This window comes from Neophocaena asiaeorientalis, unplaced genomic scaffold (assembly GCF_003031525.2).
Source record: "Neophocaena asiaeorientalis asiaeorientalis breed wild unplaced genomic scaffold, Neophocaena_asiaeorientalis_V1.1 scaffold263, whole genome shotgun sequence".
NCBI lineage: Eukaryota > Metazoa > Chordata > Mammalia > Artiodactyla > Phocoenidae > Neophocaena > Neophocaena asiaeorientalis.
This window is the reverse complement of record NW_020175015.1, coordinates 154,808-180,084: the sequence shown is the minus strand read 5'-3', so window position 1 is coordinate 180,084 and position 25,277 is coordinate 154,808. Positions and strand designations below refer to the sequence as shown.

The following is a 25,277-nucleotide window of genomic DNA, read 5'->3' as shown; positions in this document are numbered from 1 at the left end:
TAGAAAAGCATATGCTTTCTCATAGCACTCTGCTTGTTCTGTCTTATTGGATGTTTCCCCTAGAATCTGAAAATTAAGTTGAAAATAAGCACCTCTCTTATGACCAGTAGAGTGGGGTTATTCCAAGAATAAGAAGAGCTTCTGTTTATTGAGCACAGGGATGACAAATGCCTGGCTTATATACTGCTACCCATTCCCCATGACTGATGTAGTTAACTCATCATAGCACTCTTCTAGCTGAGCTCAGAAGTAGCTCCATAATCCTTTCTAACACAGTGTTCCAGGATGCAACTAGAAATATATCAGAATTGCATCTGAAATGAAACCTGTTTGCCATTCCCAGACATAAGTAATTACAGTTAATATTTATAGTGACCTTGTGAAAGTTGATATTATTGCCCATAGTTTCCTGATGGAAAAATTGTGCCTCAGAGAATTTAAGAAACTATCAAGATAACACTGCTAGGTGGAGCTGGGATTTAAATTAGGCCTGACTTAAAAATTCATTCTCTTTCTGCTGTACCACACTGGTATATACATGTAGTCCTTGGTAACCACTCAGCCCACATTGGAATAAATGCCATTTCTATTTTGTGATACCTGTGGGACTACTGATAAAGGTAACCCTAAAATGTTAGTTATATCTACAAACATCCTTCATATTTTTTACTATTTATTCAGTATATACTTTCTGGTATGTTTCTGTTAGAGAAACAATTCTACATTTTTCTTTTTCAGATTAAAAAAAAAGCAAAAAAGCTCTTCCCTTATTTTGCATACTATATTTTGTGTTCTTTTAGAGTGACCAGAACAATGCATGCAATGAATATTTTGCTTAACTAAATTCTAACCTGCTACAAACTCTGTTTTATTTTTATTTTTTTTCTTTTGTTTTAGGGCCGGTCTTAATTAAAACTCATGAAGTAATGACTTGTGGCTTAGGGTCTTTCTCCTCTCTTTTAGTACCAAATGCTTGTTGCCTTTAGCCTGGCTAACCAGCCCTGCCCTGAGGCACATACTCTTTCTATCTTGCTACATGCCGGAGTTGGCTCTCTGTGTATAGATTATGATATTAAGCACTTGTTTATGTTGTGTGGGGGTGGGGCTTCTTAACATTAGAGTTGCAGGGCTATAGGCTTGTAGGGGAGGGGTTTTTTTTGGCCAGAGAAGATGGCCTTCATCATGCTTTTCAGTTCACACATTCCTTAGGTGGTTGTCTTCTTAAAATACCCAGCTGTGCTTATGTCTAACTTACCCTAATTTCAGAGAGTTAGCATTCAGGTGTCTTCTTACAAAGTTGGTTATGTTGGTATCGCAGAGAACAAGAGAAAGAGAAAACATTTTTCTAAGCCAACTAGACACTTAATATCCTTGTAGAAAGTCACTTATGAAATAGGTATAACAAGTAACAGGCTACTAGAAAATCAGATATAATAGAATTACAAATTTTTAGAGGAAAGCAAGGCTAAGATATGTTAGGTTAATAGCCAGAATCACTGAGGTTCATTGATTGGTCATCTGCTTTCTAGCAGGCATGGTTCCTAGTGTTACGGATCCAGAGATGAGTCAGATAAGGTTCTTAGACCCGGTAAACTGATGATCAATGAATAGCTGCAAAGAGAGCTATGGGAGTATGTTTAAGATGTATGTAGACAAACCTGGATAGAGTCAGGGAATGGATGACTTTTGAAAGAGATTTTTTTACAGGTTAGGTTTTTTTGAGGTATAATTTACATACAATAAAATTTACCCTTTTAATGTATACAGTTCAATGAGTTTGACAAATGTATGAAGTAAGTAACCACCACTACAGTGAATAATGCTGCTGTAAATATTTAAATATAGGTCTTTGTGTTGATGTAAGTTGTCATTTCTCTTGAATAAATATCCAGTATTGGAATTTCTGGTTCTAATGGTAAGTGCTATGTTGAAATTTATAAGAAACTGTGAAACTCTTTTTCCAGGGTGACTGTCATTCTGCCTTCCCATCAGCAATGTATGATAGTTCCTTATCTTTGTAAGGGCTTATTATTGTCAGTCTTTTTAATTTTCACTATTCTGATAAAGTGGTATCTCATACTGATTTTAATTTTCCTAATGATGAAATGATGTTGTGCATTTAAAAAATATGTTTATTTGCCATCAATCCCCCTACCTTCTTTTCTTGTGAAATGTTCATTCAGATCTTTTGCCCATTTTTTATTTGCTTGATTGATTTCTCATTATTGTGAGTTGTAAAATTTCTTTAGGTGTTCTGTATGAGTTAGTCTTTTATGAGATATATATTTTCCAAATATTTTCTGCTAATCTGTGTCTTGTCTTTTCATTTTTATTTAAAGAAAGGAGGGAGGGAGGGAGGGAGGAAGGAAGGAAGGAGGGAAGGAAGGAAAAAAGAAAGAAGATACAGTAAAATAGAATAAAGTATAATAAAGTTATTAAATTCAAAAATTATTTAGAAAAAAAGGACGGATAGAACCTTCGGACAAATGGTGGAAGCAAAGCTATACAGACAAAATCTTTGGCTGTGTTCACGCCGCCAACCCCAGTCCTCTCCCTGCGCTCCGACCGAAGACCGAGCCTCAGCTCCCAGCCCCGCCCGCCCTGGCGGGTGAGCAGACAAGCCTCTCGCGCTGGTGCCTGCCGGTCGGCACCGATCCTCTATGCGGGACTCTCCCCGCTTTGCCCTCTGCACCCCTGTTGCTGCGCTCTCCTCCGCAGCTGCGAAGCTCCCCCCTCCGCCTCCCGCAGTCTCCGCCCGCGAAGGGGCTTCCTAGTGTGTGGAGACCTTTCCTCCTTCACAGCTCCCTCCCACTGGTGCAGATGCCATCCCTATTCTTTTGTCTCTGTTTTTTCTTTTTTTTTTCTTTTGTCCTACCCAGGTACGTGGGGAGTTTCTTGCCTTTTGGGAGGTCTGAGGTCTTCTGCCAGCATTCAGTAGGTGTTCTGTAGGACTTGTTCCACGTGTACACGTATTTCTGGTGTATTTGTGGGGAGGAAGGTGATCTCCGCGTCTTACTCTTCCGCCATCTTCCCAGCCCCTCCCTTTTTCTCTTGATTATTCTGAATAGAGATTTATCAGTTTTATCAGCTTTTCAAAGATCTAGTGTTTGGTTTTGCAATATTGTGTTTTATAAGAAATATATATATATATTTGATGCACAGTTCTTGGCTCACTTCTAGAACTCTTGGAATTTCCTAAGTGTTGAGTGTGATAAAGGTGTCTTTTGTTATGTTAATGAGGTGACTTTTGAAAAGCACCTAAGAGTGGGGGCTGGTTGCCTACGGAACAACCATGTGATAAGAGGATTAGAGGACTGGAACTTTCAGTCCCTCTCTTGGGAGAGGAGAGGGATTGGAGATTGAATCAATTGCCAATGGTCAATGATTTAATCAATCATGCCTGTGTAATAAAGCCTCCATAAAAACTCCAAAGGATGGGGTTCTGAGAGCTTCTGAGTTGGTGAACACATAGAGATTGGGCAATATGGTGCACTTTGAGAGGGCATAGAAGCTTTGTGCCCTTTCCTCATACCTTGCCCTATGCAGCTCTTCTATTTGGCTGTTCCCTGAGTTACATTCTTAATAAACTGGTGATCAGTAAGTGAAATATTTCTCTGAGTTCTGCGAGCCACGCTAGCAAATTAATCAAACCTGAGGACTAGGTTGTGGGAACCTCTGATTTACAGCCAGTTGGTCAGAAGTACAGGTAACACCTGTACTTGGGATTGACATTCTAAATTGGAACCTCTAATCTGTAGCCAGTTAATTGGAAGCACAGATTGCAATCTGTGTTTTTGACTGGCCTTCCATGTGTGTGGGGCAGTCTCGTAGGACTGAACCCTTAACATGTGGAATCTGATGCAGGCCTGAGAGCAGGACACCCTGCTGGTGTCCAAGAATTGCTTATTGTTGGTGTGGGAACTACCCACCCACCCCATTGAAATTGGGTTGCAGATCACCGAAAGAGGTTTCACTTATGATTGTTATTTTTTTCAATTTCATTGATTTCTGCTTTTTTTCTTTTAAAAAAAAAATATTTATTGGGGCTTCCCTGGTGGCGCAGTGGTTGAGAGTCCGCCTGCCAATGCAGGGGACGCGGGTTCGTGCCCCGGTCTGGGAAGATCCCACATGCCGCAGAGCGGCTGGGCCCGTGAGCCATGGCCGCTGAGCCTGTGCGTCCGGAGCCTGTGCTCCGCAATGGGAGAGGCCACAACAGTGAGAGGCCCGCGTACCGGGGGAAAAAAAAAATTATTTATTTGGCTGTGCCAGGTCTTAGTTGCAGCATGTGGGATCTAATTACCTGACCAGGGATCAAACCTGGGGCTCCTGCATTGGGAGCGCAGTCTTGACCACTGAAGCACCAGGAAAGTCCCTCGTTGGTTTCTGCTTTTACTCTTATTATTTTCTTCCTTTTGCCTGCTTTGGGTTTAATTTGTTCTAATTTGCTAGTTTCTTAAAGTAGGATTCCTGGATTACTGATTTGAGACTTCTCTTTTCTAACGTAAGCATTTAATAAATTTTCCTCTAAGCATTGCTTTAGCTGTGACCCACAATTTTGATACTGCATTTTCGTTTTTGTTCAATTTGAAATATTTCCTAATTTCTCTTTTATTTCTTCTTGACCGAAGGGTTATTGAGAGGTATGTTGTTTAATTTTCAAACATTTGTGGAGTTTTCAGATATCCTTTTGTTGATTTCTACTTTAATTCTGTTGTGTTTAGAGAAAATCGTATTATTTTAATCCTTTTAACCTTTTTGAGATTTATTTTATGGTCTGTCTTGGTAAGTGTTTCATGTACATGTCATGTGTATTTTGCTGTCATTTGAATGGACAGAGTGATGATACAGCTTGTCCACAGTAGCCGGAGCTACAACTACAAGCCAATTTCCTGAATAGCCTTTAGAGACAAGAGAGTTAATCAGGAAGTTTTCCCCAGAAGTCATGAACTAAAGTTGGTTTTGACTTGAATTTTGATGACAAAGAAGCAGAGGAGTTTGAAAATAGCTCTCTATTCAAGGTGGGAATTTGGAGAATTTGTTGATAATGCTTATATGGGGCACTTGCGGTGGCAGAAGTTCTTGTGCTTAGTTTAAGTGGTTAGAACTTTGTATTAATACCAACAGCGACTGTATACTCATTTAGTGTTTGGGTATCTTTTTACATTCATACAATCATTTTACATGCACCCAGTGACTTTGGGCCTTTTGAAGGTCATGTGAGCAAGTATTATTTTCCTGTCAGTATTTAACTGAGAAAACAGAAGCTCAGAAAAATTAAGTTGTTAAAGGTCACACAGTGATTGATGGATTTAGGCTATTATTTGTTCCATTGCTCAGACTATATTTATTATTCATTTCACCAACTTTGATTATCTGTCTTTAAAAAGTGTGCCTTTTTTCATAGAGGGATCAAAATACAAGATTGTGGTTGAATTAAAAGGCTCTATATTCTGTAGTCTCCATATTAAGATTCTGACACGTTTTGGGGTCAGTAATCTATAATTAATGGTAAAGGATAGTAAGTAGTATGGAGTATCATGCAGCCTGTTTTGTTAATTTTCTTTATTAATCGGGAACAAAGGGCTCTATGGTTGACTGATTCTGATTTTTTCTCCCAGTATTGTTTGTGTCTAACTTCCAAAAGTACTTTCATATCCAGTGATAATTGGATTCATTTCATCTGTACGACACCACTGTAAAACAGAACAAGGAGTGTTTCTGCTTTTGGCTGATGAGGGATTTAAAGCATGGCCCATTAACATTGATTAGCGATTATATGTTGAGTAGAGTGCTAGGCACTAGGGCTATAAAGTCAGAGTTCCTTATGAAGCACTAGAAGGTTGGAATTAGAACTCAGATCACTTGAGTTTTTTTTCTTTTTAAGCCCAGTATCTTTTCAAGTCCTAGAAACATGTTGTGTCATACTTTTCAACAAGTTAATTTAATGCCCGTCTTTATGAGGCTTATGCTTTGAAAACTTTACCTTCATGTTAGATTCACTCCTGCCCATGATCTCACCCCACTCTTTCTTTAAATGGCATGTATATTTCTGATTTTAAAAGTGATCCGTGTACTTTGTGGACAATTTGGAAAATTTTGAAAAGCACAGAGAGGAGAATAAAAATTTATGTGCACTCTTTCTGCCCAGCTGCAACCATTGTTAACATTTTGATGCATATGATTTTATTTAATCTTTTTTCTCCTGAGGTGTATATGTGTGTAAAATATTCTATGTTTGTAAAATTTTGAGTTTCTTCTAATCTTAAAACTGATTTCGTAGTGCTTTCTCTTTTTCTCTCATAAAATGAAACACTTCTTGAAATTGGTTTATAGTTTTCATTATGTTTATTATTGCAGGCCCATCTTTTGGTATTGTATTCAGTTAAGTAAATGATGTAGGTAAACAGGGAGCATGTGATTAATTTTGCTTTAGTAATAGATGTAGCAGGTATGGAAGTCAGATAAATGTTCACAGGAATCTTCTACTGCTGGCTTTGACCTTTCTATCTCTAGCTAGAGAGAAGAGATGAAATATTCTATTCTGGTAATCCCCTACTTGAACCCTCACATTAATCCTTCACTGCAGAAGCAATTAAAATTTTTTTAGCCACAATTCTTTCTGATCAAGTAACTGAATCTGTTTTTATAGACTTTATACTATTTTGAGTTTTAAAAAAAATCTTAGTTCTTCAATCTTAAAAGTTTTAATTCTCCCACCTTTTAGGTGAAGTTTAATTCGAGGTTGGCACTGACTGAAGGTCGAATCAGTTGCATTTGAAAGAGAGTAGTAGACAGAAAATAATTAGTAGACTTTTAAAGACTTTGAGGATTGGATATTATCTTTAAACTGTCTTTTTGAAATTAGAAAATAATATTTATCTTTTATGTTTTTTCTAGGGCTTCACGTTTTTTAAAGCACTCTAATAGACTAACTGGGCTGTGTTTTCTTTGAGATCAGAGAATGTATAGTGTGCCTCTGAATCCCCTATACTTAAGGAATATGCTTTCCGTAACAATCTCAAGAAGTGTTTGTGAAAAATGTGTGTGAATGATGGTGCCTGTGATCTCATGTGATGATTTTGCGAGGACTTTGACTAAAGCAGGAAACTCTAAATTGATCACCTGGTCTTATGATAAGTGTTTTGTTTTCTGCTGGCTTGTTAGACGTAGCCAACCTATTTCTCAACATGGAAGTAGGTCCTGTCATTTTCTAATCACATTAAAACTTGACTGGAATGAGATGAACTAATAATGTGTTTTCCTCCTCTCTTAGATTCATGCCCGCAACCAAAATGAAATAATTTTTGGGCTGAATGATGGCTATTATGGTGCTCCATTTGAACATAAGGTAAGGGGATTTGCATAACACTGTGAGTTTTGTTTAGTGCAGGTGTGCTTTGATGTATCAGGTAAAAGCTCTGTGTAAATAGAATCATGTTTTAAGTATCATCATAAGTTTGTTGTTTAGTGTGGCTTAGGGTAAATGCTTAAAGTGAAAACTCATTTTGTAACCACATCAACACATCTTTTCTAAATCCCGATTATATTAATTTTCCTAAGAGAAAATCTCATGTAGCTGTTTTCTACATAATTCTTTAGAGGTTAAGGAAGAATAATGAATTTTAATTAAGTGTAATACAATTTTATTAACTGTTTCAGAAATCTTTTACAACTTTGAATAAATTTAAGAAACCTGAGGCAAGTTATATTGTAGTCATTTATATTATAGTCTGTGCTGTCTCTGTATCTAAAGGGGATTAGAGAAAGGAGAGGTATTTACCAAGTACCTGCTATCTGTGGTGCCATGCCAGGTGCTTCATGTTCTTTATCCTACTTAATACTAGCCACAAACCAATGAGGTGAATTTTCTACATTATTTCCTCTTAGTGATCATGTTGTTTTCTAATTCTTGGTTGTCTGAAATGCTATTGCTAGAATGCTTCATTCATTCAACAGCTATTTACTGAGCACCTGCTGTACATCAGCTACTGTGCTCTAAGTGCTAAGGGTACAATGGTGAGCAAACAGATTTTTTTTCCCTGCTGTCATGGAGTGTATGAGGGAGACAAGCACTGATAAGGTAACCTGATAGATAACTATATAAACACAATGTTGGTGGGTGCTATAAAAGCATGTGATGAGGATCTTACCTACTCTAGTAGCTCAAGAAAGTTCTACGGGGACTTGACTTTTAAGGTTACAATCCAGAGGATGAATAGAAATGAACAATGTGGAGGGATGGAGGCTGAACAGAGAGAGCATTCCAGGTAGAGGAGGGTAACATGTTGGAAGGCTATGAAGTGCTAGGGGAAGTGGTGAGTTTTCGGGACTGAAGGAAAGTCTGGGTGATAAGGGAGAAGGATACCAGAGGAGGCTGGAGAGGTAGACAGGGACCACATAACACAGAACCTTTTGAAGGGTTTTATCCTAAGAGCAGTAGCGTGTGTTGAAGGATTTTTAGCATGGCAGAGATATAATTAGATTTGTGTTTTAATAATTTCACTCTGGCTGCTTTAAGGACTGATTGTAGAAGAGGCAAGAATATATGTGGGAAGACAGTAAGAAGGATCTTACAGTACAGAGGGTAAGAGGTTTGATACTTTGAAACAGGTTTATGGTAGAATAGCAGGTAGATTTAGGAAAGTTTTAGGAGGTAAAATCAGTAGGACTTGGTGATGGTTTGAATTTAGGGTGTAGGGAAAAAGAAGGTGTTAAAGGATGACTTTCGGGTTTCTGGCTTAGATGAAGTAACCAGATGGATGAAGGTGCCAGGCACTGAGAGAACTAAGGACACTGGAGGAAGACAGCTTTGTTGGAGGCAGATCGTGAGTGAGTTGAGATTTGATCATATGGGCTTTGAGATACCTTCAAGATATCCATGTGTAAAGTAGGCATTTGGATTAGATGAGTCTGGAGTTCAGAGGAGAGAAGTAGGTTAGAGATTTAAATATAGAGATATAATAATGGCAAATAGTTATTGAAATCGTGAGTTCAGATAAGATAGACCAGTGACAAGCTGTACAGTGAGAAAAAAGGGGCTTAATAGCAGGGGGCCTGTGAGGGTCTCCAACTTTTAGAGGCCAAATATGGGAGGAGGCTTTGGAAAAGGTGGCTGAGAAGGAATGGTGAGAGATAGATGAGGAAAAGAGAGTGAAGTCTCTTGTGGAATCTCAGAGGCTAAAGAAAGAGAGGTTTTTGTTTTGGTTTGGTTTTTGGTTTTTAAGGAGAGGGTGGTCAAAAGAGATGAGACTGAAAAAGGCCCATTCAGTTGGGCAAAATGCAAGCTATTCTAGGTGACTTCATCAAAACTCAGTTTAAGCTCTATTAAGCTTTTTTTCTTTATTTTAAAGCCCTCATCTTCTAAGTTCCTATAGTATATCAGCACCCTATGTACACCTTTGACATAGGTTTTACCACTTTATAGCTCTTTATTCCTTTCTAGTCTGTAAGCTTCTTACAGACAGATTTCCATATGTAATTTTGAATTCCTAGTACCTATCATAGTCCTTGACATGATATTTGCTTAGAAAAAATGTTTTATTTAATGAGAGAATTGTGGGAACTGCCACTGCTGTTGTTTGTAATGTCCCATTTATAGGGTTTAGCCATCCTGAGTCTGTTGAAGGATTAAGTTCCTCCTATAACAGGTAACCAACTCACCATCTAGCACAATGTCTGGCATATAGTAATAATATTAATAGTTAACATCTGTCGAATGTATTATGTATCAAACAGTGTTTTAAGAGCTTTATATCTCTTACTGTATGTAATGTCCCTAAGAATTTTGTAGCCAGAGACTAACAGTAGTTGAGATTTCGGGTAGGTCAATAACTAAATAACCCTTTTTTCTTCTCCTGAATTTGGAACAAGTTTAGAAATAAGACAGGTGATAAATGGAGATCAGAATGTTGGCGTTATTACTGATAAAACTAATTGGGAAATGTGGCTTAAATTCTGCAACTGAAAGAGCTTGTATATAGTACTTTCTCCCAAAATGAATCCCCATACCACCAAATAACAAAACAAGCAAAACTGCGTTCTTCCCCTTACAGGGACAGATCCTGACCCTCCAAGACAAAAGCAGAATTTATGTGTACTTTACACAGGCTGTTCCTGAATGGGAGGGAACCTGGAAAGAACTAAGGCGGTCATGTTCAGTTTCGTCTCCCAAACTCAGCAGTCAAGCTCCTGCCTATTCTGGGGAGGAGTGAGTGAAGGACACAGAAAAAGTAGACTTTTTTTTTTTTTCTTTATAACCTTCTTTCCTGGGAAATGGAGTGGAAAGTTTTTCTCCTATGTGGAAGCATGGGAGTGCAGAGTAAGTGTTTCTCCCTAACAATGATAATAATGTCTGATGTTTAGTGAGCACTTATGTGCCAGGCACTATTCTAAGTGCTTTATATATTTTACCTCATTTAAACCCTACAATTGTCCTTTTATAGAAGAGGATGCTGGCACAGAGAACTTAAGTAACTTTCCCAAGATTACACAACTACTAAGTAGCAGAGCTGGGATTCAAGGCCAGATGATCAATAAATGTTCACTGAATAAATGTTTTGTAATAAGTGGTACATTTTATTCTATAGTCCTTCAGTTAATAAGCTTTGTAAATTTATAAGGCATGCTTATCTTGCCCTGTACTAGCTTTTTTAAAAAAATTAATTAATTAATTTACTTTTGGCTGCATTGGGTCCTCATTGCTGCGCGCGGGCTTTCTCTGGTTGCGGTGAGTGGGCGCTACTCTTCGTTGTGGTGCGCAGGCTTCTCATTGCAGTGTCTTCTCTTGTTGCAGAGCATGGGCTCTAGGAGCACAGGCTTAAGTAGATGTGGCACCTGGGCTCAGTAGTTGTGGCTCGTGAGCTCTAGACCGCAGGCTCAGTAGTTGTGGCACACGGGCTTAGTTGCTCCATGGCATGTGGAGGCTCTCCAGACCAGGGCTTGAACCCGTGTCCCCTGCATTGGCAGGTGGGTTCTTAACCACTGCACCACCAGGGAAGTCCCCCTGTATGAGCTTTCAAATGAACACCTGACATATAGGTTGAATCTCCTTAAAAAGTTTTTTTTTCTTTCTTTCTTTTTCAAGAAAGCCGTAAGCAGGGTTTCCAGTCAAGAAGGTATTATAAGTGCACACTGTGAGACCCTCTGCTGAACCAAACAAAAAATAGCAATTGATGAAATCAGAGAAGTTTAAAGAGGCATACCTTGCTAAAACAAGCAAAGAGCAAGATAAGAAACATCTCTGGAACAGAAATGGAATAGAAATGCAAAGACGTGGGCAGAAGCCTTGGGCGTTGGCTGAAAGATGTGCTCCTCTGGGCGAAATGAACACTAAATGAGCATAAAAGCTGAGTAGATGTGGCACCTGGGCTCAGGAGTTGTGGCTCGCGGGCTCTAGAACGCAGGCTCAGTAGTTGTGGTGCGCGGGCTTAGTTGCTCCGTGGCATGTGGGATCTTCCCAGACCAGGGCTCAAACCCGTGTCCCCTGCATTGGCAGGCGGATTCTTAACCACTGCACCACCAGGGAAGCCTTGACGTAAATGTTTTTAAACATTTATAGCAATTTGACATTATTGTGCCTTTTTTGTATTTTATAAAAGTATCAGCTCACAGTGGATTGGAGGAAAAGCAACCAACCCTTTCCCACAGAGAGTTTGAGGAGCACTGCTCTAGACAGCAGTAATAAGGTGAGGGAGGCTGTTTAAAGAGTAAGACTCATTGAGGTCGTTGAGTTGTTCGGGAGGAGGATAGAGATGGGGCACGAACCCGTGTCCCCTGCATCGGCAGGCGGACTCCCAACCACTGCGCCACCAGGGAAGCCCCAGAGTATAGATTTTTAATTAGCAGAGGGAAAAAAGGGAATGTAAGGAGTAGAACACTTTGTCAACTTGATAGGAGTCAGAAAAGGAAAACAAAAAAGAAAGCAAGTGGTAAATAGAAACATGCAGTACAGTGATAAAAATAAGTCCAAATATACTTGTAATCACAGTCATTGAATATGGATAGCATATCTGTGGTTGAAATATTTCATAAAGGATTAAAAAATGCTAAATCAGCAAGGCTTTAAGAATGTATGTTCTGGGGACTTCCCTGGTGGTCCAGTGGTTAAGACTCCACACTTACAGTGCAGGGGTGTGGGTTCGATCCCTGGTCGGGGAACTAAGATCCCACATGCTGCGTGGCACAGCCAAAAAAGAAAAAAAAAAAAAAAGTACTGTACAGAAGGGAAAGGTTATACTTGTGAAGCAATAGGAAGTATGTTTTAAAGCAACTTTTAAAATACTGACTGAAGTTTTTGTTGACCAGTTCTTCAGCATTCTTGTTTTGTTACATTAGCCATAACCAGAAACAGCTTGTTATTACTTCTGATGACTATGTTGCTGTTATTCCTTCCTGTGTCCACGTTAAAGTGTCTTCAGCCACTATGGGTCTAAAAGCTGAAACTTTTATTTGCTCAAAACTTTTGCCTCTTTGTTTAATCTGCTTCTCAAAAAAGCTTTACTCATTTCTGTTGAGTTTTTAGGAACCTAGTAAGTCTCTCAACTTTTTACTATATTGGATGAGTATTCAGTCTCACTCCCAGGGGTGTCTTTGGAAACTAATACACTTGGAAATCTTTGACTAAAATATATACTGTGGGTTTGAATCCTTCATTCAGTAACTTCTGCTGGCCTTATTAGGGAGTGATATCTTGTTAATTTTATGTAGTAAAATTTCATTTATTTGGCATACAAATGTGTACATATTTAACAGCAGTGCAGACAAATAAATAATTGAATAGGTGATAAAATCTATCTTTAGTTGTAAATGTGATTCATGATTTTTTTTCTATCAGTAAATATCAAGTACCTACTACGTGCCCATTATTAAACTAAGTACTGTGGGATACAAAAGTATTAGGTGCAGAGTCACAAACCCTTATTCCTTTAGCAGAGATAAAACAGCATTTATTCCAGAAGAGCTCCAGTTTACAAATAGTTTAGTTTGAAAAATTATTTTTGATGTCAGTTGTTTGGGTCTTAACACAGGTGAATTACAGCAGAACATTAAGTAATTTGAAGAGAACCTTAGGAAGAGGTTGGTGAATAAGGCTAGGTGATCTGGAGAGATGTTTCCAGGTGGATTTTACTGCTAGGATGGCAGTTGGGGGAACATGGGAAATGAGAGACTGTTGGGCCAGCTCTTGATCCAATAAGCTGGAAACTTTTCAGATCCCTGTATAGGAGTTTTGCCTTTAATATAGACATGTAAGATTATCTTTGCCTGAATTTCCTTTCGGCAACTATTCTTCTTTTTGGAAGGATGCTGACAACTACCTGGGTGAATGGACACTCCTAGTGGTTAAGAATATGGGTTTTGGAGTCAGATTGATGTGAGTTTAATTCCAGGCACCACTGTTTACCTATGAAAGAGATTTTGGGCAAATTGAATCATCTCTGAGTTTGTTTTTTCATCTGTAAATGGAGATAACAATTTCTACCTCATCATAAATTGTTTTGAATATTAAAGGTGATACAATGTATATTACAAGGCTGGCACATGAGTAGAGTTCAATAATATATGGAAACTACTACTCACTAGACTCTAAACCCTATGATAAGAGGGATTACATCTCTAATGCTTACCACTGTCAGTAGTTGTGTCCCTTGAACTGTGCCTGGCATGTAGTAGGTGCTCATTTTGTTAATGAATGCAGGTGAATGCCTGCTATATTTAGGACTATCATAGCAATAATTGAGATTCAGAATCTCAGGGGGATGGTATTTTTCTCTCCTACCCTACCTTATCCCTAGCCCCAACTTCTGGAGTTTTATGTAACTCATACTGTCATAACTCTATGGTGTTATTGATAAAGTACAAAGAGCTTTAGATTGTTAAGAATTCTTCTCAGACTTAAAACTATAGCAAGCAATGTCTTCAGAGTCCAGTAGATGGCAGTGCTTTCTCATTTTTAATGGAAAAAAATTAAAGCAGGAGTAGAATCCAAATAAAAAGGATCAAACCTTTTTGGAATAATGACACTCTCAGGAGATTAAAATAGCAATTTGGTGATTACTTTCACAAACGCAGCCACATGATTTGACCATCTCAAGTACATAATCCAGCTGAGATTGAAGATTTAGGGACAACAGCAAGTTTCAGCGTCTGTTTTGAGAGCCTGTACAAATGAAAATTCCTTATATTTTTCAAGGCATGATACTTTTGAAAAGTAGAAAACCTGAGTTCTAATCCCAGTTTTGTTCTGGTACTGTGTTCCTTGAGCAAATCACTTAACCTCTGTTAGTTTTAGGTTCCTCATTTCAAAAGTAAGAAAATTCTTATCAGCTGATTAATTGCTAGAGGGAATATTAGAGTTATCTAGCTCAACACCCTTATCTCAGGGATGAAGAAACCGAGGCTCAGGGAGCCTCATGACCTCTTGAACTTGGCATTGGAAAGTTAGTTTCATGCTTTAAGTGATAACTTAGACATAGCTATAATAAGATCATATATATAATATAAAAAATCACTACATACTTTCATAGCTCTTTTGCCTTTAAGGATTTGCCTATATATTATTTTACTCCATTCTTACAACAACCTGTGGGGAAGGCAGAGCAGCTATTATTAGAAGTTTTAGCAGTAGTGGTAGCAGCAGGCCTATAATGGCTAACAGTTAGTATTTGGGGAATAAATGAATGGCCAGCATATCAGGATGACTTGGTGGCAGAACCAGGACCAGAACACATATCTCTGTCTTTCCAGACATGTACTTTCTTCATTACACCATGTCACTTGTGTAAAAGCGAGGAGTAGATGATTTTCATCATTAAATTCCTTTTTGAGGTTCCTTCCATCATTTTATTTGACTGTGATTGTGATTAAATGCTGTTAGAGGTATCTTCAACTTATAGCAACTCAGGTGGTCAGGTATTAGTATTTTTGTTTTCAGAATGAAGACGCTGAAACCTAGAAAAGTTGAGATTTTTGTTAACTTTGTAGAACTGAGAAATTAAAAAGATGGCTATTTTCCTCTTGCTGGTTAAATTCATGGATGCTAACTTATTTCCAAAGCACGTCCCACGTGGTACTCAAGCAGAACATTTAGAAGTGGGGATTAAGTATGTCAAGCAGCCTATGTTTTAACAGAGAAAGGGATATGGTATAACTTCTACCCAGGTCTCTCAGTACGTCATCAAGTAGAAGTTGGAAGATCACAAAAATAGCTCATTCTGTACATGCTCTACTCAGTTTTCCTCCCAGAGCTCTCCCCCCACCCTGCCCCAACCAGGTTACAAAATACAAGAAACAGACCAGACAGATCCTAAGGGGCTGTTTCTAGTAACTGCCTGCTTTGTTACAAAACATCTAGGTATCTGAGCTTAGTTTAAATCCAGGGTGAAACTTTGTTTCTGAATTATTTGAGCTGGTGTGATATCCTAATAACAGTATTACTCCAGGTGAGTATGGAGCTTTTGAAAACTACCATTGCTAGTTTTCATTTACTGAGTACCTACTATATGTCAGACACTCTACTATCTACTTTACATGTTTTGTTTAATCTGTGTAACAACTCCATGAGGTAATTATTGTCATTTTATAGGTACAGTATCCTAGAAGAAAAAGTTCAAGTACTAATCCCAAGATTACTTAGTAAGTAGCAGAACCATGATTTGAAACCAGGTCTGATTTATTCAAAGGCTTTTTCTTTTAACAACTGTGCTACGTGGTATCTCTACATTCTTTCGTACTTCACATAGCATGTCAAGGTACCACGTCACTAGCTTTACATTTAACCAGAGATATCCACTATGTGCGTTGTGAGAATCAAATGAGAGAGTACATGGGAAAGTGCTTTGAATGGTATAAAGTGCATTATTGTACAGACTTTGGGTATTTATTATTGTAGAGTGGACATGCAATGCCCATGAGGCCATCAACCCACAAAAGTCCACAGAAGTTCCACATATTAGTCACTCTATTTGGCTTCCCTCTGAGTCTTCTTTTTTCTTTTTCTCTTGGATCAAATTAGCTTCTGACAGATGTTTGGAAAATCATCTCATCCTGTAATTCATATTTATAAATCCTGTGGTCTCCATTCTCTTTCTTCATTGAAGCCAGAGAATAATCTGGGAAAATGCCACATTTCCTGTTATGAATTTGGAGGATCTTGTCTCCTTAGCACAATTTTTGAGCTTTTCAGAATTTTAATACTGGAAAATTCAAAGCCAAGCATGGTTCTTCATGTAGATGTTTTAGATTCTTAGAAAGTAAACAGAAACAGAGCTCCATACTCATCCTCACTAGGGGATTCAGAGAGTTGGAAATTTTGTTTAAATTTTGAAAACTTGTCTTTACTACTCTTTCTTAGATTTGTAATTAGGGCATTCTTGACTTTTTTTCCTTTCCCCTCTGTGAGTCAGTTTTGGTTTAAATTGTTCCTCTAGAAAGCTGGGAATCTTTTCTTCTTCTTCTTTTCTTTTCTCTTTTTTTTACCTAGTTAACATGGTACCACTGTTGTCTTTTCTTCCTTCTCACTTCTCTCACAGTTACAGTAACTGTGTATGCATCCTTCTTCCTGTTAGGGCATAAGCTCCTTTAGGGCTGAGGTGGTATCTTACTTTTTTGGTCCCAGGATTTAGTGTAGACTTTGCTTAGAAGATATTTTTTTGGAGTGAATGAATCCACTAAGATCACATGGTTCCTGTCAGTATACTTTTCTCTGAAAGGATGACTACTTTAGCAGGATCACTTTCAGTCCTCTTGTTATGGAGTTGCATTGATGACATTTAATGCACTTCATACTTGGAGTGTGTGACTATGATTGTGATTATTATTATTTTTTTTTTGTAGTACACGGGCCTCTCACTGTTGTGGCCTCTCCCGTTGCGGAGCACAGGCTCCGGATGCACAGGCTCAGCGGCCATGGCTCATGGGCCCAGCCGCTCTGCGGCATGTGGGATCTTCCCGGACCGGGGCATGAACCCGTGTCCCCTGCATCGGCAGGCGGACTCTCAACCACTGCGCCACCAGGGAAGCCCGATTGTGATTATTTTTTGAGGGTAGTTTAAAACATTGAAGTGTGAACAAGAACCTCTTCACCCCTGTTGACTTGAATTAAAAAAAAGAATTGATTTTAGTTTCAGGATCTGTATACCTTTGCTTAATAACACTGTTCTTATTTTCATTGCTTCTTACTGTTTTGAAGGAGAAGAAAACATCTGCTGTCTCAAATCTCAGACTAGATCTGGGGGAATGTACGTATTCAGCTGAAGTAGAAGAGGTCTTGCTTTCCCTCCTTAACAGCTCAGCATCTGGGCTTTGTCAGAGCCCAGGGGCAGTGGGTGTCCGAGGCTCGAAGGTGCTTGACAGAGACATGTGCACATTTTTTCTTGGTTTAAACTTGCCTGACTCTTAAAAGTGTGTTAATGTCCAAATGAACATACACACATAGGAACACAGGCTGTCCTTTGATTCATCAGGTAGCCATTTTAGGAGGAGTTGTACAAATAAATACTATATTTTTTAAAGGTATACTCATTGCATCTGAAAAGGTGCTCAAGTTGTAGAATGAGCCATTGGTTTTTTTCCTTGTCCATTATGATTTCTTACTCTACCTAAATAAGTAGAAGAAGGACTATTTGCAGAGCTCACTTACGGTTTAAAGAGTAACATGTATAGTCCACTATCAGTCCCACTAGGGCAAGCTTTTTCTGGGGCCCTTAAGCTATTGTCTTCAGGCTTCCACTTGGGCCATTTGTCTTCTCATTAACACATTATCTCTGGATCATTCAGATCTCTCCCAAGTCTACCTCGCCAGTCAGCGCTTCCATATATCTAGACTTGAGTCAGATTGCTTGGATGTTTCAGAGACACATACTCCACAATTGCCAAACTGAGCTCAGTTCCTTCCCCCTCTAAGAAAACCTCCTTATTGTGTTCCTTAGTTCAGTGAATGGTACTGCTGTCCATCCACTTTCTCAAGTCAGAACAAGGAGCCATCCCGAACACCTCCCTCTTTTTTTGAGTCACTTTTTAAAATCACTACTTAAGGTGTCTGCTAAACATCTGCTTCTTTCCTGGTTCTTGCCATTATTGTAGCAAGATTTATCTTCCTAAAATTCTCGTCATGTCCCTCCTTTATTCAGATCATTTCAGAGTAATTAATGACTTGTAAGGTCTTATTGTGATTTGATTCCTGATTTTGAAGCACCCAACCAATAACACTTTAAGCTAAAATTTATGCATCTCAGTTTTAGAGCTTAGATCTCCTTTCCATTGAACATTTTCTGTGACATACCCCCTAAATCCAGTTTGGATACCCCTCTATCTGTTCTCATAGCACCTTGCCTTTCATTTGTCTTGTCACTGTCCTTAACCAGTTATATTCTGATTACCCATTTGCTCATCTCTCTTTCTTACTAGACTGTACACTGTGTAAGGGCAGAGACAGTGTCTGTCTTTGCCACTGAATTATCCGTAATACTTAGCACTGTGCCTGGCATGTAGTAATAATTCAGTAGATATTTGTGGACTGAGTGAATGAATGTTGCTGTAGCAGATCATTTAAAATTCTGACATATACTACTTGTTTGTCATCAGTTGTATAGCTCTTTATTCAAACTTCTAGTTCATCTGTGTTTAAATAGTTTCTGACCACTTCTGCATAGACATCTGCCATTTGCAAATTATTATACTTTTTAAAAAATAAATTTATTTATTTTTGGCTGCATTGGGTCTTTGTTACTGAGTGGGGGCTACTCTTCGTTGCGGTGTGCGGGCTTCTCATTGCGGTGGCTTCTGTTGTTGTGGAGTACAGGCCCTAGGCACATGGGCTTCAGTATTTGTGGCTTGTGGGCTGTAGAGCACAGGCTCAGTAGTTGTGGTGCACGGGCTTAGTTGCTCCGCGGCATGTGGGATCTTCCCGGACCAGGGCTCAAACCTGTGTCCCATGCATTGGCAGGTGGATTCTTAACCACTGCACCAGCAGGGAAACCCCCTGTTATACTTATATATATATATGGATGTCTTCATTTTTCTCTCCAGGTTTGCTTTCCCTTCCAGTTTTTTACATTTTTATTAACTATTTTTCCATTTATCCAGGCCTCAAATTTTGCAGTTAGTTTTGATTGATTTCTTTTATCCACTCGATTTATTCAGCTACTAGACCCTTTTGAGTCCTTTGAAATCACTCATATATATGGCTACTTTTCCATATCCATTGCCATGATCCAAGCTCAGCCTGGCACCCTATAAGGCTGCATTACTGCAGTAGTTTTCTGGTAGGCCTATGGCTCTGGTTTCTTTGTATACACTTCGTCTTATTCACCACTGCCTGATTAATCTTCCTAAAGCATACTTTCATTTTTTTTATTCCTTTGCTTAAAGGTTGTATGGAATAACTTCTTGTCTGCTAGATGTGTCCAAATCTCTGATCTAATTTCCTTTTCTCCATCAACCTAAATCCAGTCAGTGGTATAGTACTTTTGGTTATATCTCTGCTTTTATCTTTACTTCTTTTATCTATCTCTCTCTTTTTTTCTTCAGAGTTTGAGCTCTCATTACCTCTAGTATGTGTGGATTTTTAGAATAGCCTCCTAACGGTTGTCTGGACATTCTGCTTCCCCTAATTTGTCATATTTGTCATTACCAAAGTAACCTCCATTAAATGCAGCTCTGATCATTGTCCTACACTGTCAGAAACCTTTCATGAGTCCAATAAGCATGTAGGTTGTCTCCCTTTTTAGTATGACATTTGAGGCTTTCTGTGCTCTGGCCCTCTCAACTTAGTTATATAACTATATCTCCCACTATTTCCCCCTCCAGGGTTCCAAGTAATTTTGACATCATTGGAGCTGAACAAATTGGACCACTATTTAATCTTCTCTGGATACAGCTTATGTTTTCCTACTGTCATGCTTTGGCTAAAGGTGTTCAGTCTGTGTGGGACTTTCCTTCACTGCCATTCAGCCTTCTATGCTTCTTAATCTGTCCCAAATATTGCTACCCCTGCTGCAGCCTTTGATGTTCCTGCTTCTACTAGATGGAATCTTTACCATATTGGAACTCCTGTAGCTTTTCTTTTTAACCTTTTTTATGGCACCTTTGCAGTTTTTACTTCACTTGGAATCTTAACTGGGTTATATACTTTATAGTATATTGGGTTGTATACCTTTATAATGATGATAGCAATTGCCTGACACCCTGTAAGTATAAGATGTTCAGTAAACACTGAAATGAATAAGTATATATATATAATGTTGTTTGCTTCATTAACAGTTATCCTGTCAAGTGGATTATTTTAGTAGAACTTTTATAGTTTTAATAAAGGATAGTCTGATGATTGTTGTAGCAGCTGAAAACTCTCAAAATGTACAGTAACATGTTTTAAAAGGTGACTCATTCAGCGATCTAGTACAGGGATAATCAAATTACAGTCCCCACATGTTTTTATATGGCCTGGGAGCTAAGAACGATTTTTACATTTGTAAACAATTTGAAGGTGAAAACAAAGAAGTATATGCAATGGAGATGATGTGGCTTGCAAAGCCTAAAATATTTACAATCTGGCCGTTGACTGAGAAAGTTTGTTGACCACTGATCTAGAAACACACCTGATCATCTGCCTGGAATTACTCCTCATTGGAATATGTGAAATTATCTGTTTCCTTGAATGGTTTAATAGGCACTCACCCAGACTAGTGCCTATTCTGTTCTCTTCCTTGAAAAAGAATTGTTAGGCCTGGCTTCAGAAGAATTTTGAGTGACATGTAAATCTCCTCTGGGCTCTTTGGCACTTGGCAGTATCTCACACAGATAACCAGATACAAATGAGCCATTTCTTTCCATTATGATCCTTCATCAGAGGTCTGCCGGGATCGCACATCTGGTGAAGTTAGATGTCATTCAGAGCAAAGCTCTTAGCATATTTCAAGAATGTTAATTGCTAAGTGGTGGCTGAAGCAGAAGGGTTTAATAATGTCCTTGAGTTGCCTTAAATGTACACGGACCCAGAATTTTAGACCTGAAAAAGGTCTTAGAGATCAAGTGTAGCATGGTTATTAAGAACATGAGCTGTGGAGCCAGACTGCATGGCTCTTCTACTTAATCCTCTCCGTGTCTCAGTTTCCTTACCTTTAAAGTGGGGATAATAATAGTACCTGTTTCACAGGGTTGTGTGAGTAGTAAACATGTTAATCCTTAACATTAACACTGAAATGTTAATTTAACATGGAAAACAACACTGCCTGGCATACTGGGAATGCTCATACATGTTACTTTTGTGTTTGGCTATTATTGTTTACTATTGTTTACATTAGTAGTGTCTCATCTCTTTTTTTTTTTTTTTTTTGCGGTACGCGGGCCTCTCGCTGTTGCGGCCTCTCCCGTTGTGGAGCACAGGCTCTGGACGCGCAGGCTCAGCGGCCATGGCTCACGGGCCCAGCTGCTCCGCGGCATGTGGGATCTTCCCGGACCAGGGCACGAACCCGTGTCCCCTGCATTGGCAGGCAGACTCTCAACCACGGCGCCACCAGGGAAGCCCTCATCTCATTTTATAGTTAAAGAAACTGAGGCTTAGAGGGGTTAAATGATTTTCTTTACTTCCATGACAGGCAGAGTGGGTTAAGACCCAGAATCCTCTCTGGAGGATTTTAGTTATACTGAATCCTCTCTGGAGGATTTTAGCAATCCTCTCTGGATTGCTTTTAGTTATACGTTAGTTGTATGTTAGTGAGTGTGGGTAAGTTTTTAATAGAAGAAATGTTTGGCAGATTTTTGCATAAAATAAGTATAACTAAGTGGAATGTCATTAATCATTTCTCCTGAGAATCTTAAATTTACTTCTAGTGTCTTTTTGGGTTTTGTAGCTCATTTATAGGATTATGTCCTGTCTCTGTCCTTTCTTTTCAGCTGCTCTCATGATATGTAGATTATTTCATAGCCAACTCTCTCTCTTTTTTTTTTAATTGAGATGAAATCCACATAACATAAAATTAAGCTTTTTTTGTTTGTTTTGTTTTGGTTTTTTTTTGGCTGTGCTGCACGGTTTGTGGGATCTTAGTTCCCCGACCAGGGATCAAACCTGGGCCCCAGCAGTGAAAGCGCTGAGTCCGAACCACTGGACCACCAGGGAATTCCCTAAGCATTTGAAAGTGTGCAGTTCAGTGGCACTGGGTATGTTCACAAATGCTGTGCGAACACTACCTCCATTAAAGTGCATGACATTTTCATCACCCCAAAAGAAAATGCCCATTAAGCATTCACTCTTCATTTTGTGCTCCCCAACCCCCAGCAAACACCAACCTGCTTTTCTCTCTATGGATTTGCCTATTCTGAGTATTTTACATAAATGGAATCACACAATATGTAATCTTTTATGTCTGGCTGCTTTCACTTAGCTTGAGTTTCTGAGGTGCATCCATATGTAGCATGTATCAATACTTCTTTCCTTTTTATGGCTGAATGATATTGCATTGTATGAATACTCTATACCACATTTTGTTTATCCATTCATCCACTGATTGATGTTTGAATTGTTTCTGCCTTTTGGCTATTGTGAATAGTGCTGCTATGAACATTTATGTACAAATATTTGTTTTCAGTTCTTTTGGTTATATGCCTTGGAGTGGAATTGCTAGATGATGTAGTAATTCTATGTTTAACTTTTTGAGGAATTGCCAAACTTTTTCCCATAGCTGCTGACCACTTTATGTTCCCGACAGCAATATACTAGGGTTCTTAATTTCTCCACATCCTTAACCAACAATTATGTGCTGTTTTTTTGTTTTGCTTTCTTTTAATTTTGTTTCTTTATTTTTTTACTTTTCCTAGTGAGTATGAAGTGGTATCTCATTGTGATTTTGATTTGTATTTCCCTAATGACTAATGATGTTGAGCATCTTTTCATGTGCTTATTGGCTATTTGTATATCTTTTTTGGAGAAGTGTCTCTTTAAATCCTCTGCCCAGTTTTTAATTGGGTTGTTTGTCTTTTTTGTTGTTGGGTTGTCAGAGTTCTTTATATATTCTGAATATTAGACCTTTATCAGATACATGATTTGCATATATTTTCTCCCATTTTGTGGGTTGGTTTTTCACTTTCTTTATAGTGTCCTTTGATACACAAAAGTTTAATTTTGATGAAGTCCAGTTTATATTATTTCTTTTGTTGCTCATACTTGTGGCATCATATCTAAGAACCATTGGCAAATTGAAGGTTATACAGATGTACCCTTGTGCTTTCTTCTAATGGTTTTAGCTCTCACAATTAGGTCTTTGATCCTAATTGTAATTTTTGTATATGGTGTTAGGGATGGGTCCAACTTTATTCTTTGCATGTGGCCATCCACTTGTTTCAGCATCGTTTGTTGAAAAGACTATTCTTTCTCAGTCCTGGCACCTTTGTCTAAAATCAGTTGACCATAGACATATGAGTTTATTTAGTATTCTCGGTTCTATTCCATTGATCTATATGTCTGTACTTATGCCAATACCACACTGTTTTGATTACTGCTGCTTTGTGGTAAGTATTGAATTGGGAAATATGAGTCCTCCAACTTGGTATGTTGTGTGGATTTTCATTTATCAGACCACCCTCACGTACCTTGGGTAAGTCCCACTTGTTCCTGGTGTATAACTCTTTTCTAAAAACTTATTTTTAATTGTGGTAAGATATACATAATATAAAATTCACCATCTTAACCATTTTAAGTGTACAGTGTGGTGGCATTAAGGACATGCACCTTGTTATGCAACTGTCATCACTATCCATCTCCAGAACTCTTTTCATCTTATAAAACTGAAACTCTCTACCTATTAAGCAGTAACTCCCCATCTCCTCCTTCCCCAAGCCCCTGGCACTCACCCTTTTACTTTCTGTTTCTATGAATTTGACTACTCTTGGTACCTTATGTAAGTGGAATTTTACAATATTTGTCCTTTTGTCACTGGCTTATTTTACTTAACATAATGTCCTCAAGGGTCATGCATGTTATAGCAGAATTCTTTCCTTTTTAAGGCTAACTATATTCCATTGTATGAAGATACAACATTTTGTTTTTCTGTTCATCTGTTGATGAATACTCAGGTTGCTTCTAACCCTCAACTACTGTGAATAATGCTGCTATGAATGTGGATGTACAAATATCTCTTTTGAGTCTTTGATTTCAGTTCTTTTGGGTATATAGCCAGAAGTAGAATTGCTGGACCAGATTGTGTAAGCCTTTTAGTATGCTGCTGGATTAGCTTTGCTAGTACAGTTGACCTTTGAAGAACATGTGTTTGAACTGGGCAGGTCTACTTATATGTGGATTTTTTTTTCAATAAATACAAACTACAGCACTACACAATCCACAGTTGGTTGAATTCATGGACGCAGAATCATGCATACCAGAACCATGGATACAGAGAACTGACTGTAAAGTTATATATGGGGAGCTCAAGGCCAAGTGCAGACAGAGAGATGCAGGACCTGGGACACATGTCTTTATTTAGAGTCTGTGGGTAGAGTGCTTTGGGGTTCCTGGGCTAGGGCTGGATCGGTCAGTTCAAGCCAAAAGAGCAGGGTTTTGGTAAGTTCCATGGAGATTTTTATTTATGGGGTGTGTAAAGCATACAGGTGCTGGGAAGCAGGGGAGACTGTTGATCATAGTCATTGCAGAAGCTACATTTGCTTGTGACTCTGCATCCTGCTATCTAGGGTATGCACTCCATGGGGATTTTTATCTAAGGGGCACATGGGGATTTTTATCTAAGGGGCGTATAAAGCATGCAGGTGCTGGGAAGCAGGGGAGACTGTTGATCACAATCATAACAGAGCTACATTTGCTTGTGACTCTGCGTCCTGCTATCTAGGGCATGCACTTCCCTGAAAGGGGGTCTAGTGTTAGTTTAAGGTCCCTGCAGGCTGCTTGGCCAAACAAAATGGAGGCCAGGGCAGCAGTACCATGGAGTAGCTTAGCTAAACTCTTTTACAACTTGTAGATCTGTTCAGACTTTCTGTTTCTTCTTGAGTCATTTTTTGGAGTTTCTGCGTTCCTAGGAATTTCCATTTTATCAAGGTTATCTGATTTGTTTGCATACAATTGTTCATAGTATTCTTCTATAATACTTCTTATTTCTATAAGATAGGTGATAATGTTCTCACTTTCATTCCTGATTTTAGTGATTTGAGTATTCTCTTTTTTTGTCTTGTTCACTCTAGCTTAATGTTTTTCAGTTTTATTGCTCTTTTCAAAGGACTAACTTGTTTTTTTTGATTTTTCTGTATTGTTCTATATTCTCTATTTCATGGATCTCTGC

The 25,277-nt window shown here is 38.6% G+C and overlaps 1 protein-coding gene across 1 annotated transcript in view; it reads left to right on the top strand.

Annotated features, from left to right (window-relative positions):
• The window catches only part of UVRAG (UV radiation resistance associated), a 223,462-nt gene that overhangs the window by 48,524 nt on the left and 149,661 nt on the right, over nucleotides 1-25,277 (top strand). The window contains exon 5 of the mRNA XM_024761969.1: nucleotides 7,274-7,348. Within this exon, the coding sequence (XP_024617737.1) occupies nucleotides 7,274-7,348 (75 nt within the window). The remainder of the gene's footprint in view (nucleotides 1-7,273; nucleotides 7,349-25,277) is intronic.